The 17407-nt window shown below is 41.2% G+C and overlaps 2 protein-coding genes across 6 annotated transcripts in view; one reads left to right on the plus strand and one right to left on the minus strand.

Moving 5' to 3' along the window:
• The window catches only part of LOC147034758 (glycerol-3-phosphate acyltransferase 3-like), a 58963-nt gene extending 52937 nt beyond the window's left edge, over positions 1 to 6026 (minus strand). The window contains exons 1-3 of one of the 2 annotated variants that reach the window (XM_085888426.1): positions 5687 to 6026; positions 5192 to 5261; positions 1054 to 1327 (exon numbers count right to left, since the gene is read on the minus strand). In XM_085888426.1, coding sequence (XP_085744552.1) covers positions 1054 to 1327; positions 5192 to 5261; positions 5687 to 5854 — 512 coding nt within the window. In that variant the 5' untranslated portion in view covers positions 5855 to 6026. The remainder of the gene's footprint in view (positions 1 to 1053; positions 1328 to 5191; positions 5262 to 5686) is intronic. The other variant, XM_085888417.1, reaches the window with a different exon arrangement.
• The window catches only part of LOC147034757 (glutamate receptor ionotropic, kainate 2-like), a 186191-nt gene that overhangs the window by 67217 nt on the left and 101567 nt on the right, over positions 1 to 17407 (plus strand). The window lies entirely within an intron of this gene.

Below are 17407 nucleotides of genomic sequence, written 5' to 3' on the forward strand. Positions count from 1 at the left end.
CTGTTGTTAAAGCTTTTTTGACTCAATATTCCAGACGATTTCTACCTAATGTGCAGATTGCTTGTGCAGACGAGGTTGCTGGATTGCTGAGCATTGGGTGTCCTTGGGTTTTCTGAGATTGGCTCTTGCAGAGGTTGAACAGGATTTTTCCCTGCCTTCGTAACATTATGTATGCATTATAGGCCATCAAATGCTATCTTCTTACTTCTTCAGTCAAGTGTTCAGCTTGGGGGTACAAAAGACTATATTGAGAAGAAGGAATATATGATAAGATATTCCTTATTACCTCCGAAAGCCATGTTTGTGACGCATTGCTTTAGTTTCATCAGGACATACTGAGGGCTTGCTTGCAATGTGGTTGATATGGAGAAAGAAATAGTCCTCGCCATTGTCAAGACTTTTTGGAAGAGCCACGTTTTTTCAACCTTGCTTTACATGCTCCAACGCTTGTTTAATTTTTGAATGTGGAAAAACTGGTTTCTGAGGGTATCTCAAAAGTAGTTCTGAAGGGAAGAGAAGGTTTCTTTCACCTGAGCATCCACTACAAAGATAGGACCAAGGACAATTAGTAAGCTGTCACCTGCAAGGACTTGAGGGTATCAGAAAATTAGTCATGGGGAAGTGCTTTCACATTTAAAAACTAGAAAAAGCAAACGGAGATTGCAGACCCTCGCGAGGACTTTGGTGTAGTGTTTCTTTGGTATTTATATTACATACTTTATAGACACATTCTAATTGTACATACTTTATAGAGGTACTCGGTTGAAAAAAGATAACACGTACCACTGTCTACCACCAGGTGGTATTTGTGGCCTACGTTCGCACATTATGTGTAAACAGACAGACAAACAGACCCAAATGCAATACCCTCTCCACTGGTGAGGGTAAAAAGAGAGAAAAGTGAAGATGAGCAGAAAAGCTGAACTTTGAAATGGAAGTTTCCTATATCAATAAGTTTGACAACCTTAATAAGTACTGCCAAAGCTCCTTTTAAAAACAAACAAAAAAAACACATCAGACAAATTCCACCCTCAACACAAGTTTAAAGTTTACCTGAAAGGCAGCAGGATGCTATAACGCACAAAAACACCCAAGACCCAAACAAGAGTGAGGTGGAAATTCAAGTGATGAAAGTTGCAGTTGGTGCGTGTGAGCAAGTTCCATGACTCCAGCTCCTCAGCAGAGAACCTTGTTGTAACCTCATCTTCTACGATGCTTTCCACGCCACACCGTATGTTCAAGAATACATCCGCAAGCAGACAGGGCTCAGCACGTAGTCCACCCTTTGAATATTGTAGACTGCAGTTTTCCTTACGGTTAATAAGACCTACAAAAAAGTACCTTCGACTTACAAGAAGTAAAGGATAGCATGAGCAAGCTCACAACCTTGTTAGTGTGTTGTGTGCGTTACTTCTAAAGGTCACTACTTTGGGTATTTATCAGCAATTAATTGTATGAAACACTCAAACACATGTGCATGCATGAGTAGACTACTTTACATCATGTATTATGCTATACCACCATCTACAGAAAATAAGCAATTCTTGTTTTCCACTGAAAAAAATTCTCCATTATTGTTCCCTTTTAGTTTGCAGTTGATGCATATTGAGTGTAATACTGGCTACCACCATTATACCACCATGTTCCATCCATCATACATATTCCTGTTAGCAGTTTTCCTCTTTGTTGAGGAATTCTTATTGGTGTGTGTAAGAACATCACCAGATTGTGAAGAGGAAGCAGAGTATTAAGAAGAAGTTATTTCTGATTCTCAGGTCTTGAGTCAACAGCCACAGAGCCCGTCGAAGCTGTATGTGTACACGACAACCAAAGACGACCAGCTACAAAAGTCGGCATACTGCTGGTGGCCTGACTGTGTGCGTTTGTCACCATTTTGTGGAGTCTGTCTCATCAACTTGGGGAGGAACATCTGCACAGTGTGTGGTATCACTGCTGTTCTGCCTGGGTTGTTGTGGTTGCTATCATGTTGGAGTAGAAGGTTTTTCATCTCACCTGATGTGGCTCATCAATTGTCTAGATTTCCTTCAATTCATCCATCAGCCTGATTTTTGAGATAATGTCTTCCTTTCCATCAATGACAAGAAACAACAAGAAAGAGCAATCAGAGATTGCAGACCCTCGTCAGGACTTGTTTTAAGTGGTGTATTTTGTGTGGCAAATAAATGGAAGGATGTACCAAATGAAAGGTCGTTGATTGCAAACAAAAGGTCGAAATCGGCGGCTATGAACCATCGGTAAACTTACCCCTAGGGCCTAGGGGGTAAAAAAGAAAAAAATCCCATGGTGAGGGGTAAATATATAAATTCTAAAACGGTGCAATACTTTTATCTTTTTTTCAATATTTTAACGTAAATATTTTTAAATGTTTATCAATTACTTTAAAATTAATTCTTTCTTTCTCTTCTTTTCTTTTTAGAATTTGGCAAAATCTAAGAAACATACTTATCTGGAGTCATACGTACAACATGGCTTTGATTTCACTTGTGGATGGTGTGCAAAAACCTCAATGTCTGATTTACTCAAAAGATCTTGGAAATGGTTCATTGAAACCCTCAATACTCAAACATCATCTGGAAACTGCTCATCCTGCCCATGCAGTTGATGACCATGCTGCAGTTGAGGTGAAGAGAGCTCGGTTTAAGGCTGCAGGAACACCGCCCAATCTTGGGTTCGTATCTGAGAAGAAACCTATGCTATCACGTAGCACTGAGGATAACAAAGGCAAAGAAACCCCACGATTTTGCCAAGAAGTTGACTTAACCATGTGCCATAGACATGGTGGGACTTGTATGTGATAGAAGAAATACCCCTCTGTAACGACACTATTCATCTTTGCATTGTCGAAATGTCTCAAGATATTCGTCAACTTGTCGACAAGATTAAATTGAGTCGAGCAAAAATTTCCATGCAACTTGATGAATCGTGTGATGTTTCCAATTTTGCACAACTTCTTGTATTTGTCCATTACATAAATGTAAAAGAGCTGAAGGAGGAATTTATCTTCTATGAGGTTCTCAAAAAGACCACGAAGGCAGCTGACATCATTCAGAACGTCGATGGCTTATTTTAAAGGAGTGGCACGCAGGCATGATGGGCTGAATGGCCTCCACCTGTGTCTAATTTCCTTGTGTCTTCAAGTTTGCCTTGTTGGTTAACCAAGTGAGTTGCACCTAAAAACTCCTTAGATAAGTGGGGGAGCCTAATATTTAATTTCAACCACTGATTACACACAGGTGAAACCTATTACACTTCTTTTGTAACCTTTCAAACAAATAATTTACTCCTGATGTGATCTCGGGTTGGTTTGAATATTTATAGAACTGAGAATCATCTGATTTTTCTCTGTTCATGTAACTTATTCACATTTTATCTGCAATTTTTAGCTTTATCACTGGAGTAATTTGTGAAGACTCGATATATTAAGATTGATTTAAAAGCATCATTAAATAAGCTCAGATGGCATCAAAATGTGAAAAGTTCAGAGGGATGTGAATACTTTTGCAGGCCACTGTATATAATGTCGATCTATATGTTCATAAAAATGTATATGTATATCCCCCATGTGTCTATCTCCTTTACGCACCAGGATCGCCCCCTCTGTCCTCCTACACATAATAAATATATAGACCTTTTATTTGATTTGATGTACCATCCTCTTTGCAGAGCATTGGTGATGCTGAAGCAGTTTCTTGGCAAGGGTTATATTGGGTGGTTTGCCATTGCTTTCCCAGCATTGTTTGTCCATGCTCTATCCTTTTAAATGCTGAGAGCATCAAGCAACGAAGCAGCACGTATAATATAAAAAAAAGTTTTTGGTATGACTCAAACGGGCTTTCAACCAACGACCTCCCAGACTCAGAGCAGGCACGAACCATTCTGCCACTGTGATTGACCTGCAGCAATTTTAATGTCTGTATTATTCTCTTTTGATGACTTGAACGTTTATTTCCATTAAAAAAAACATCTGTGCAAGGCAACTTAAAAAAACATCTTGTTTTAGTTCAGGTTATTAAATATATTAGTTCACGAGCAACAGCCAGTGACCACTATATTCGTTATGTCTGTGTGTCTGTGTGTCTGTCTGTCTGTGTGTCTGTCTGTCCACAGCATAACTCCGTGGACTTTGATCCGATCTTGATGAAGCTTGGTTATGTGTTCGATATCAATGTCTCGTTGTGTTTTCCTGGATGAGGGCGTGGCTACGCCCATTGTGGGCGGAGCCACGCCAAAAAATAGCCATTTTTAGGGGGAAGTCGGATTAAAAATCTATCTTCTCCGAGGGAATTGACTGAATGGAATGGGTTCTTTGGTATTTGGATAGCAAAATGAATTATCTAAAACTTGTCGTTGTCCGATTTTTCATTTCCGTCCCAAGGTCAAGGTCACAAGGTCAAAAACTCAGAAAATTGTGAATTTTGACATAAAAATAATACGACCGCCCAAACTTTGAGAGCTCGGATGACAATATTTTTTATGCATAATCTTGAGGTCATTCCCCACCTAAAGTCTTGAAACCATTTTGCTCTATCTCGAACACCTTTCCCATGGCGCCCCCTTCAAGTTTGTTTTTACGCTGATTTCATCAAAGTATGGATAATCCGAGGAGTGTGAAATGCCATATAGCCGATATGACGTTATATTGTTCCTGGAATGTTCCAGAGGAAGTTTTGCACCAAAGGTCATAATCCTTGACCTTTGACCTTTAAAGGCCACAAAGGTCAAATTTTCAAAGTTGTGTGAATCGAACCGGGTTTTCGACCTTCTTCGACGAACTAACTCCAATAAGCGATAGCACGTATCCTGTTTCCTTGTTCTAATGTCCACAACATTGTTTTGTGACCTTTAAAGGTTATGCAAAGGTCAAATTTTGAAAGTTGTTGAACGAAACCGGGTTTTCGACATTTTGCAGCTAATAACCTGTCACTCGTACCACATCATGTTGATCATTTCTATAACTTGGTCAAACATTATCACATTGTCTCATCCTTGACTTCTGAAACAATCTACATCGTCAAATACCGCTCAAGAACCATTGACGTCTTCAGACTTGTACATATTTTAACTTTTATCAAGGCCAAGACATCCATTTGAAACAAGATGACATCATAACTGCAGCAATATCTTGGAAGGTACAAAACCGTGACGTTTTTGCATGTACAAATCAATTCACCATTGGTAGTTGACTTGTAAAGTGGCTGCTTGGTCTCCTGACTGCCTCGCTCAATGCTGCCTGTTGCCCACTGCACGGAAATAGACATGACAGACATGAACTGTACATCATGGACTGTATTGCACAACATTTAGCGGACTTTGCACACAGCAGACAAAGTACAAGGTGCGGTTCATGGAAAAGCGCAGAAATTTATAACAAAAAGTCAAGCAACTTCGGGAAAAGTTTGCACGTATGCACCTTTACAAGCTTCAGTCAATGTAAAGCATTTAGCAAGGTGTTCAAGAATATTTAAATAAATAATCACGGATCGAATTCTCGTCGCTCTCAAACATTTCACACAAAACTAGGAGTTTGACAGCATTCATACAAACAATGACATCAAAAAATATTTGTCTTCCATCCAACACAGGTTGATGTAGCAACGTGCTCGGAATTCGTAGAATAGAAGAAATAAAGAAAAAAAATCACATCTAAAATATGAAGACAAAGCACCTGAAATATCTTGAGCAAAGCTCGCACGTATAATTCCCGCAGACCCACGGAGAAACCAAGAACAGATGGCAGCAAAAGGAGCACGAGGCTCAGACAGATTACAAAGGCATATACATCCAGGGCCAAGGAGAGGAACGTCTGGGCCATGGTGACGACGTGAAAGCGCATGAAAGGTCACGCAGGACAAGCAGGTAGAGCTCGGTGAACTCTTGCTATGAGAGGAGGAACCGAGAGGGAGGAGAAGAGGAGGAGACATGGGGAGATGAAGGGAGGTTCATGAAGGTAAATGGGGGAAAGCCACAACGATAGATAGGTAAGTGAGGGAAAAGTCGTTCAATACTCAGAGTGGAGCAGTGCGTTTTCAAACAGCGTGGGGACCCCCCCTCCCCCCCAGGGTGGCAGAGGGGGGCCCACAGTGGTGGAGAACATGAGACCACTTTGCTGGGAGAGCTGTGATCGTGTCGCCCCAGTCACATGAGCAGTCAAGTTTTATATTGTTACTTATAAAAGGAATGCAATAGAAGTGGTGGAAAGTGAAGTGGACAAGTGGAATCAGTGGGTAAATGGAAGGGAAAGGATGGAAAAGGGGCATTTATTTATGATGTGCGCACCAGCATGCAAAGGGGGAAGGTCAGGTGATTGATTAAATGTGGAAAAGGAAAATAAGTTGGATGAAAGAAGATAGAGAATGGAATGGGTTGGTGGGTTGAGGAGGATGCAGGGTGGGAAAGAGGTTTCAGAGGATATACACGTAACTAGAGGAGAGAAGGGAAAATAAATGAAGGAAGTGTACAGGGAAAAAGGGGAGCCAGGAGTTTAAAATTCTGTCAGGTGTGTGTGTGTGTGTGTGTGTGTGTGTGTGTGTGTGTGTGTGTGTGTGTGTGTGTGTGTGTGTGTGTGTGTGTGTGTGTGTGTGTGTGTGTGTGTGTGTGTGTGTGTGTGTGTGTGTGTGTGTGTGTGTGTGTGTGTGTGTGCGTGTTGATACAAGATCCTGCTTGTGAGACAGTAGAACAAGATTTTCAACTAGAGCTGGGAAACAAACCCAGACTCAGCTCAAAGGTGAGTACTCGGTCTACGCCACCTATCTCTTTCATGTTATCATCAGTCTACTCAGTGTAAAAATGGCACTAAAGGATTTATTGAGGGCAATATAACACATGGCCTAAAACACTGGGAAAGGCTTCATTTCGTCTTAATTCAAATCGGGAAATATTTGCTTGCAAAATAAACGAGAGCGGTACTCGGTGGAGCGCATACCTCTGCGAGGCTGAAGAGTTCATTCAGCTTCTTCTTGTCAACTACCAAACTCATCTACGAAGTTTTGTCATAACTCGTCCACAACTTTTTGAGATATAAAGCTATATATCATTTTTGGCCCAATCTCTCAATGTTGAAGAATCACTGAAGACATTCTTGTATCCGGATTAGGATCTTCACGAAATGTAATCAGTTCATCCTCCTGTCACACACCCAATCTGGCCACAGAATTTTGTCCGAATCCGTCCATAACCTTTTGAGATATCCTGTTCACAAACAGACAGACAGACATAGGTGAAAACATAACCTCCGCCCATCTTCGGTGGCGGAGGTAACTATCCTTGCAAATATGAGCCTCCACCTAACTTTTCCAGTTGAGAGAAGTGTTCACAGGTGGGTGCATCTAATTTTCATAATAATCAACAGACAGTCCAGTATCAATATCCAAGAAACTGTCTATTTGCCTTACGTCATGGTGCCATATCCAAGAAGGAGTGAACAAAGTTCGAATGTAGATTGGTAACAAGAAAAAGAGCAATCAGAGATTGCAGACCCTCACCAGAACTTGTTTTGTGTGGTGTTTGTATACTGGTGTGTTTTGTAATTAATTAGAGACATAACTAGAACTCTCACTTTATAACTGCTGGCAGTGATGACCGGGTACCAAGACGTCCTGCTTTGAACGGACACTTGATCCTGGCCTATGGCATTTATTACCCTTGCCGGAGGAGAGGGTATTGCATTTGGGTCTGTTTGTCTGTTACTTGCGAAAATCGAAGATTTTTCAAGTATATTGTTTGTTTGTCTGTCTGTCTTTGTTTGTGTGTCTGCACAGAACTTTAGTATTTTTCTCTACAACCGCTTGTCGGGTTGACACAAAATTTTCACCAAAGGAGCAACTACTCATGCAGAGGGTTCTATTGATAATTGTGATGTCATAGGTCACGTGGTGTGGCAGCCATGTTGGAATAAAAAAAGAAAACTTTGGACCTCTGTATCTCCGAAATCGCACCATGGAAAAAAATTGAAACTTAGCAAATGGCAAGTACTCTACATGGAGAATAGGTGCCATTTACTTATGATGTCATAGGTGCCTTCATTATGACGTCACAATTGCACACGGGGAATGTTACATCCGATCAGTATGAAAATTGTTGTGGGTCATCTTGGGATAAATTGGTAAACAGAAAAAAAAATTGATGATGTCATCAAGCACGTGGGTTGGCTGCCCTATTGTGTTTTTTAAAGAAACCTTCAAAAATCTTCTCTGAAATGGCTAAACAGATCGAGGCATAACTTTGTAGGTGTGACCGCCGATCCATGAGGAACAAAACATTCACACCTGTGATGTCATTGGTCACATGGTTTGGCAGCCATATTGGATTTACCTTAAAACCTCTTTAAAAAACTTTCTTCTCCAGAATGGCTGGACAGATCGAGGGGAAACTTCACACACACGTTCCCCAGGCTTTGGGGATACCAGGGTGTTCACAAAGAATTGATAGGGCATATGGTCTGGCAGTGTTGTATCGTAAAATACTCCAAGAATGAGGGTTTCAATATTCATGGTTTTCTTCAACCGAACATTGGAATGTACCAAACCTTTGCACTGCACACCTCCTGACCTGTCACCCAGACCTCCTTCTCCTCATCGCCCCTCGAGTGTCCAGTCTATGCACAACACCACATACCTTTCTTTAACCACATGAATGCCATATCTCAGTGGACAACAATAATATCGATCCACTAGAAGTTGAAATGTAGTAATTGCCACAGCCTGAATTAACCATAAAACAAGTAATAATTAACATGGCAACAGTTTAAATTGGCTTCTTTTTCTTATTCTCAAAGGACTTGACATGACATCATCACAGAATCTGGAGTCCAGACTGGAGGTCTGCAAATTCTGGCATCCTGGGCGACCGGCACAGATTCTGATGTGTCTTGTGCTGGTGGAGCAGTGATGTCAGGAAGGAGTGGTAGCTCGGCATCATCTCTTGCATTCCCTTGGCAGGCAGATGCTAAATGAGAAGCATTCCATATCCGTACATTGGACAGTTTGTTCGTGTGAGATCCTCTTTGCTCCATAACTTGGAGAGGTGCTCAAAATTTGGATTGTCCTTTTCGGGGGATGTCAGGTTTCCTCACTCGGATGAAGGAACCACATTCAAAGTTCACATCGTTTTCTCCGCAGCATTTGTCAGTGTACACCTTTTGCTTGTTTGGCTTCTCTTGTACTCTGAGCGCCGTGTCTTTGTGTGACGGTATGATGGGCTTTGGCATCTGCAAACCAGATAATTGGCACTTAGTGTGCATCTCTCTCCCATGAAGCAGTTCAGCAGGGTGATCGCTGTGTTGTGGCATGTGGAGTTGCCTGGTATGTTTGAAGAAAGTCAGTTGTAAATGTTTTCCAGTCTTTCCTCTCAGTGTTCGCAGTGAGCAAGCTTTCCCTTAAGCTTCAATTGAATCGCTCAATTTCCCCATTCGCTTGCAGGTACTGTAGTACACTGCTGACTTCCTGTGGATAATGTCTCTGTCTTTCAAAAAGGTTTCAAATTCCTGAGTGGTGAATTGTGAACCATTGTCAGACATCAACTCTTTTGGGTTACCTTCTCTGCTAAAGACAGTTGACAGGAACTTGATCACTGTAGTGGAAGTTACCTGGGAAGTGAATGCAATTTCTGGCCATTTCCAATGAGGAGAAAAATGTGCCGCCTCGCAGTGCTGCAAACATTTCCTCCATATAAGGAAGAGGACATCCGTGAATCACCACCACTTTATTTGGTTCTTTTAAATTCATGCACAGACGAATCCCTCCGTTTTTCTTCATTGTCATGACAATTGGTGAAACCCACTCTGATGATTCGATTAGCTTAATTACATCCAGTTTAACGAGATTTTTCAGTTCCTGTGAAGCAGCATCTCTCACAGACAAAAGTAAATGGTGCAGATTTTGCTGTACTGGAGTCACATTGGGTCACATTTTAACGAGATGAATAAATCCCTTTGCACAGCCCCGGGTGTCCTCCATGCTGTCACCTGTAACATTTGTGACTGGGATTTGATTTGCAGTGCTTTGGGTGGTAGAAGTGATGCGACCATTCAGTAGTTGCATTTCAAGGGCAGCAACCAAGTCTCTGCCCAGAATAGCAGTGCCATTCTGCACTATATAAAATTCAGCAGGCGCAGTAATTCTCGAAAGTCCCATCAATCGGCATGCAGGCAACCATGCACAGGTATCGGATTTCTTAGGTAGCTAACCAGGTGTAGTTTTGGCTCAGTCAGTGACACATTATTGAAACATTGCAGGTAGACAGATTCAGGGAGCATTGATACTGCCGAGCCTGTATCTAACAGTAGTTCATTGTCCATTGGCTCTCTCCAACAGCAGTAACTTGTTCAGTGCACATTATCTTATCAGCATCTCAAGCCCTATTGTCGGCACTCAACACATTCACATCAGGGACAGTCACTTCATGAACCTGTTTAAAGCCCCCGCACAATTTAGCATAGGGTCCTCACTTTTTGCAGCTGTTGCACTGGGCGTCCTTTGCTGGGCATCCATAGTAGTTGGCTGTGTGATTTACAGATCCACATCTATAACACGTTTTCCTTTGAGCCGGTTGAGGACGCTCATCTGACATCCCTTTCACAGCGAGTCTAAAGGGTCTCGCTGCTCTGCAAATCCTGTGTCTGAACAGGGTGTATAGCCTGTATGTTGCTAGCAGTGTCGTGGCCTATGATCTGAGCCTCCGCCAATGCCGACTCGATCTGTCTAGCTATGGTTATAGCTTTCTGTAACATCAGTCCCGTTTATAGCAGTAAACATTCTCTAATGAGAGGTGAGTTTGTTTTCTTGACGAGCTGGTCCCTGATCATTTAGTCTGTCATCTCTCCAAACTCGCATGTGACCACCATATTCCTTAATGAAGCAATTTATTGTTCCGTGGACTCGCCATTTTTCTGACCACATTGACAAAATTTATATCCTGCCACAAAAAAAAAAATCCTGCCACAACATGAACTCTTGGGACAAAAAAGTTCCTCAAGGCCGTAAGTGCAGTCTCGTTGCTATTATCAGCTTCCGTTAGTGTGTTGAAGAGTCTCTGACCTTCTGTGCCTAAGCAATATAACAAAAGTGCATGCTTTCGGGCATCAGCGAGTGCATTATCCTGTATCGCCAGCACGTAGTTTTCAAAGACACGAGTCCAGGCCGTAAAAGGCATTGAAGGCTCACTCAGGTTTTGCAAAAAGGGTGTCAGTGGATTCAAGTTCAATCCCATCCTCGTCGCCAGTTTGTTGTATGGTAAAATACTCCAAGAATGAGGAATCCAATATTTTCCAACAGTTTTATTCAACCGAACATCGTAACGTACCAAACCTTTGCACTACACACCTCCTGACCTCCCATCCAGAACTCCTTCTCTCCTCATTGCCCCCTCTAACATCCATCCAGTCTTTGCACAACACCACAGGCAGCCATATTGGATTGACCGAAAATCTTAAAAAATATATTCTTTCTCTTGAACTGCTTCATCGAGTAACATGAAACTTCACAATTATGATTTAATAGTGATGGGGAATACAGGTTTTACATTTCAACCTGATCGAATGCATGGTCTGGCAGCTATAATTTTTTTATTTTTTGATATAGATTATTTTTGATTTTTTTTTTTTTTTTTGGAATAACCCTCACTTGGCTGTGCTTAGCAGCGGTTGAGGGTAGTGGAGTAGCAGTTGAAACCCGAATCATACCCAGGTTCCTCCTCATGACTTCATCTTTGCTTTTTGTTAGTTTGAGTTCCTTCTGATGACTCCAATGCAGTACTGTACCTATTTGGTCTTCCAAATTGGAATTGAATTAATTTTAATACCATTCTGAATTCAATTAAATGATAAGTAAAAGAGCAATCAGAGATTGCAGACCCTCATCAGGACTTGTTTTTTTTTGTGGTATTGTTGTGGTTTTGTGTGGTGTTTGTGTGCTGGTATGTTACATAATTTACAAGGAGAAAACACATAAAATGTCATAGCCCCCGTGGCTTTAGTAATTTTGCTGTACGGAGTTAAAGTGCTAGCCTATATTTACAAGATGTATGTGTATGTGCAACTGACTTGAGTGGTCATGTGACATGGAAGATTGCATACAATTGGGCAAGATTGTGTCGGTAACAAAATGGCCACCAGTCGGCCATGTTGAATCTGATCTCAAAAAAAAAAAAAATGACATGCATATGTATGCCATCAATCATTATCTATTTGCCAAGTTTGAACAATATCGGTAAATGCATGTCCGAGAAATGATTGAGGATGTGTTCAACATCGGATTTCTTTAACAACTAAAATGACCACGAGTCGGCCATCTTTGATTGCATTGCAAAACAAATTGATGTGCATATGTATACCGTCATGTGTTGGCTTTGTGCTAAGAACGAATAAAATCGGTCCATACTTGTCCGAGATATGGTTGTGGATGCACGCACACACACATGGGCACAAAATCGAGACCAAATCCAAAGCCCCCATTTCAGACTAAGTCCAATGGGGGCTAATAATAGTCATAACTAGAGCTGCCACTTTATAACTGTTGGCAGTGATGACCGGGCAACAAGACTTCCCGCTTTGATGCAACCCCGCTTTGATTGGACACTTTACCCTGACCAATGACCTTTATTGTTATTACATGCTCAGCTGGTGGGTTTCCCAGATAGTTCAGATGGCAGAGTACTGGTACAAGAAGACCTGGGTTTGATTCCTGGTTTGGGTGTGTAATTTTCCCACGTGTACATGCTATGTTGGCTCCTCTTGGAGCACCCTTATTCTGGACATTTCCATCTGTCTGTCTGTCCGCGAAACTTTGGTCAAGCCTCGGGGCTAAACCACTCAACCGATTCCAATGAAATTTGGTAGGTAGGACCAATATTTCTGGGAATTGTGTGCTTTCGAATGTGGGACCCCGGGCCCTAGCAACAGCATAGCAACGGCCCTTTAAAGTGGTCAAAAAATCGAAGAAAAATCAAAAAATCGAAGAAAAATCAAAAAAAAAATCGAAGCTTAGAGTTCTGTGCGTAATCTATCTAGCTCCCTTCATGCCAATTTTCAGCCCTAACAAGAAATATTTGTAGGAGGAGATAGGTTTTGGACGAGTACATGTCGAACATTTCAGAAACAGTTAATTGCGAATATCTCTAAGAGAAAGTCTAATTTTGATGAAACTTGGGTGAAATGTGTACAATGTGGCTCGCATGTACACAAAAATGAAGGGTTGCTATGCACACCTCCGTTGCTTAGCAACAGCTAAAATACTTTATCGTACATCGTACACTTATTGTGGACTGTACAAAAAAATCAATACCTCCGAAACTGGACCTCCGAGGGACCTGTTTTTTTTGTGCCCAAGGAGAATGTCTTAAAGCATAGTATAAAAAAATAAAATCTTTAGCGAATAGATAAATGGAATTACCAGGGCTGCCATTTGTTAGAGTCTCTTTGGAAACATGCCTGAAATTTCACAAGGCGGGTTTCTGGGCGCAAACTAAGAGGGCTGTGATAATCATATTTATTGTGCTAAATTGATTGATAGCATGTACATGAATATCGGCTAGTCGCGTCGGCTAGCTTTCCATCTAGAGCGAGCAGCCATGTCACCTACCGGCTTGTATGTTTGTTTGCCTGTTCATTTTTGCAATTGTCATGGAGTACAGTAGTACTCCATATAAAGGGATGATATGAGAAAAAATGGCCACCCATTCAAATGTGTACACAATGATATGCTTATAAACTACTATCGAGTGAAGTTGTAAGCATTTAAAAGCCATACCTTTTATTCCGGGGCGTTTTCTGAACTACTAAGACTTAAGAAGATGCCAGAGTACATCACTAAAGTAGCACGAGAGATCGCTGAATCGTCATTTTGTACTTCTTCTGCTTCTTCCCCTCTCAAAACAATGTAAAACTGGAGCACAACCTACCTCAATAAATGATGAAGCTCTGATGGTGTTTCCAGCGTGAGAAAATTACTTTGTTTCTGGACGAGTGCACACAACTCAAAAGTTAGAAATATATAAAACATTAATCATTTGCTTGGAAAAGAAATTCAAAGTAAATATGGTCTCGACCAAACCAGGCCATGATCGTGGGAGGGGGAGGGGGGGGGAAGGACAGTGAGCAGAACCATTACAAACTATCTCTCAAATCAAGTGAAACAGGTATTAAAACAATTTAACAACATAGATGGATTTAATCCATACCAAAATAACACAATATACATGCAACATTGAGCAATTAATTTTATTTTTTTATAAATTTCAATCGTACCGTTTCGCATCAGTGGTAATCCACCTCGTGGACTGAACCAACAGCCAGGATTGAGGAAGGGGGGGGGTGTAGAATGTACCACAAGCTGAATTGAATAACATGGATGGATTTAATCCATATCAAAATAACTTATATATATATATATATATATATATATATATATATATATATATATATATATATATATATATATATATATATATATATATATATATATATATATATATATATATATATATATATATATATATATATATATATATATATATATATATATATATATATATATATATATTTCACACCTCTTTCGATTTTTTCACATTTCTCTTTATCCATAATTCCAGGAATGTGTGTGTGTGTGTGTGTGTGTGTGTGTGTGTGTGTGTGTGTGTGTGTGTGTGTGTGTGTGTGTGTGTGTGTGTGTGTGTGTGTGTGTGTGTGTGTGTGTGTGTGTGTGTGTCGGTGAGTGTACCATCTGCGTTATATATATATATATATATATATATATATATATTGTCACAAATCCGGGATTTGAGGCATGCCGTGAGGGGGAGCACTTGGGTCCATCCCGAATGCCCGGACCTGAGGCCGCCGGGCACAGATAACTCCACACACATTGCCAATCCGGGCAGAGTTACACTATTTCATGTGATACCTTAGCTGTGGATGGCCGGCTAATTGGGGTCACGAGCCCTCAGCGCACACTTGGATTACTGCTGAGCATTACAGTGAGTGTGCGCTGGCTAACAAAGCAAATTATTGATGAACAACTTCCCGTCTAACTATACTAGTGCACAGCATCAGACCAATAAAGGATAAAGACAGATTGGAAATAACAACAAATAATAATTTATTATAAACACAAGCAAGAAATCATTTAAAAGCAGGTATTTATCAGCAAGAAAGCAAAAAGGCACATAAGAGCAGATTTAACCATAATATGTATTCTTATTCACTCTTACTCACACAAAAGACTTGGCCATTTTTGACGTTTGCACGTGGTACACGCTTGGGAGCATCGTTGGTATGCATTGCTGTCTGCGCTATCGCTGATGATTCGCCAATAAGCGATGAAACCGGTCCAGTAGCTGAGGGGTGTGTAGCATTGGGATTCTCATGTGTGTGCTTTGTGAACGTCTTTATAGCTGTTGAGAAACTCAGGGAAGGGTTCGAAACAGCGTGGTGCTTACCTGGTGTAGGTCTTATTGGGTTGCTTTATGCAGTTTCTTCGGCTATAGGAGTGTGGGAAAGATCAATTGTTTATATAATCTTAGCCACCTGAGTTGAGTTGATTTGATTAGAGCTGATCGGCTATACCCTCCATTCACAGGTGAGAGATGTGGGTGGGTCTTTCTCTATTTATATATTGACTGCTTTTGACATTTGCATAAGGTACATGCTTGTGAGCCTCATTGGTATGCATTGCTGTCTGCACTATTGCTGATTCGCCAATAAGCAATGAAACCTGTCCGGTAGCTGAGGAGGTGTGCATCATTGGGATGCTCATGTGTGTTGTGGAAGATTTTTTTTATTATTATTAATGTACTCTCAATTATAATTGTTGCTGGTGCTTTATAAATTTAATACTTATGCTATAGTCGAATTGGCTGTCAATTGTATTGCCCTTTTGTATGGGTGTTGATGTGGGGGGGGGGGGGAATTATGGACTTATTATGAAACAAAGTGACCTGGTTGATAACACTGCAACTTTTGCCATGATTATGTCATTCTCTTTCACCCGGTGGACACATATTACAGTTTGAGTTCTTTTGCCTAATGCTTATCAGACCCATGTACTCACTGCCTTTTATATACACAATTCCTTATATTCATTTCTTTGAAAGACCGATAACCTACGGTCTTATCCTGTACTCCTTTTGGTTGTCTGCTTTTTAGTATTTTGTCTGATTCTCACCAAGGCCAGCTGAAAGTCACCATGTTCTCTCTCCCTTTGAATCTCCCAGCCCTCTCCACTCCCACGAAAGCATATAAATGTCAGAAAATGTAAACTGAGCATAGTGCAAATCATTGTGGATGTTACCATCTCAGTGTTTTGGACTCCGTGGTACCATGAAATCAATGTTCTCTGATCAAATGTACTTTTCGTTGTGGACAGTGAATTACTTTGTTTCTTACAGATTGAGTAACAAGATTTACACCAGGTCGGTTAATAGGACAAATCAGAAAATTCCACAACATTGTACTTTGTGTGAACATCTTTATAGATGTTGAGGAATACTGGAAAGGGTTCGAAACAGCATAGCACTTACCTTGTACAGGACTTCTTGGGTTGCTTTCTGGAGCTTCTTCGGCTCAAGGAGTGTGGGAGGGGTCAATTGTTTATGTATCCTTGCCACCTGAGTTTAGTTGATTAGGTGAGAGCTGATTGGCTATTCCCTCCAATCACAGGTGGGAGATGTGGGTGGATCTTTACACACACACACACACACACACATAGATATATATATATATATATATATATATATATATATATATATATATATATATATATATATATATATATATATATATATATATATATTGTCGCGGATTCGCGCCCGCCGGCGTGCTGACGGCCACGTAACTCGAATCGCGGCACGTCGCCCACCGGACGGACAATCCAGTTGTGACCCTCTCGGACTAACGCCGGGAACCAGTCACGGGTGGACCTTTCGGTCTCACCGCGATCGAGCCAATCGGCCCCCGCGTGGGATAGGGTTGCTCGCCAAATTCGACCTACCTAAGTACCCACACAGAGGGTAGACCGGGCGATCACACCTCGCCGCAGGTCGACTTCGGACACGGGCCACTTAAGCGACCCGTTCCGTACTATCGGGATAACCGAGCGGTGTTATTCGACGGTTCGATTAATTATCGGGCGTCTTAGCCCTCGACCAACCCTTTACCTGAAGCAAGATGGGGATTCAATGAAAGAAATGACGAAGCGAAGCGGGAAAACAGTTCAATAATAAGCACATTTATTTCGCGATGAACGGAAAGCACACATATACAATTCCACCAAAAGCACATGGAAAAGAAGAAGACAAAAAGCAAATGCGACAATGCAGATCTAATACCGACTACGCGAGCACACGGCAACACTTATACAATTTTACTTCACAGACGGCGCCGACAACACATATTCCC

The sequence above is a fragment of the Eptatretus burgeri genome, chromosome 1, assembly GCF_056783735.1.
Source record: "Eptatretus burgeri isolate ZD-2024b chromosome 1, Ebu_testis_v1, whole genome shotgun sequence".
Lineage (NCBI taxonomy): Eukaryota > Metazoa > Chordata > Myxini > Myxiniformes > Myxinidae > Eptatretus > Eptatretus burgeri.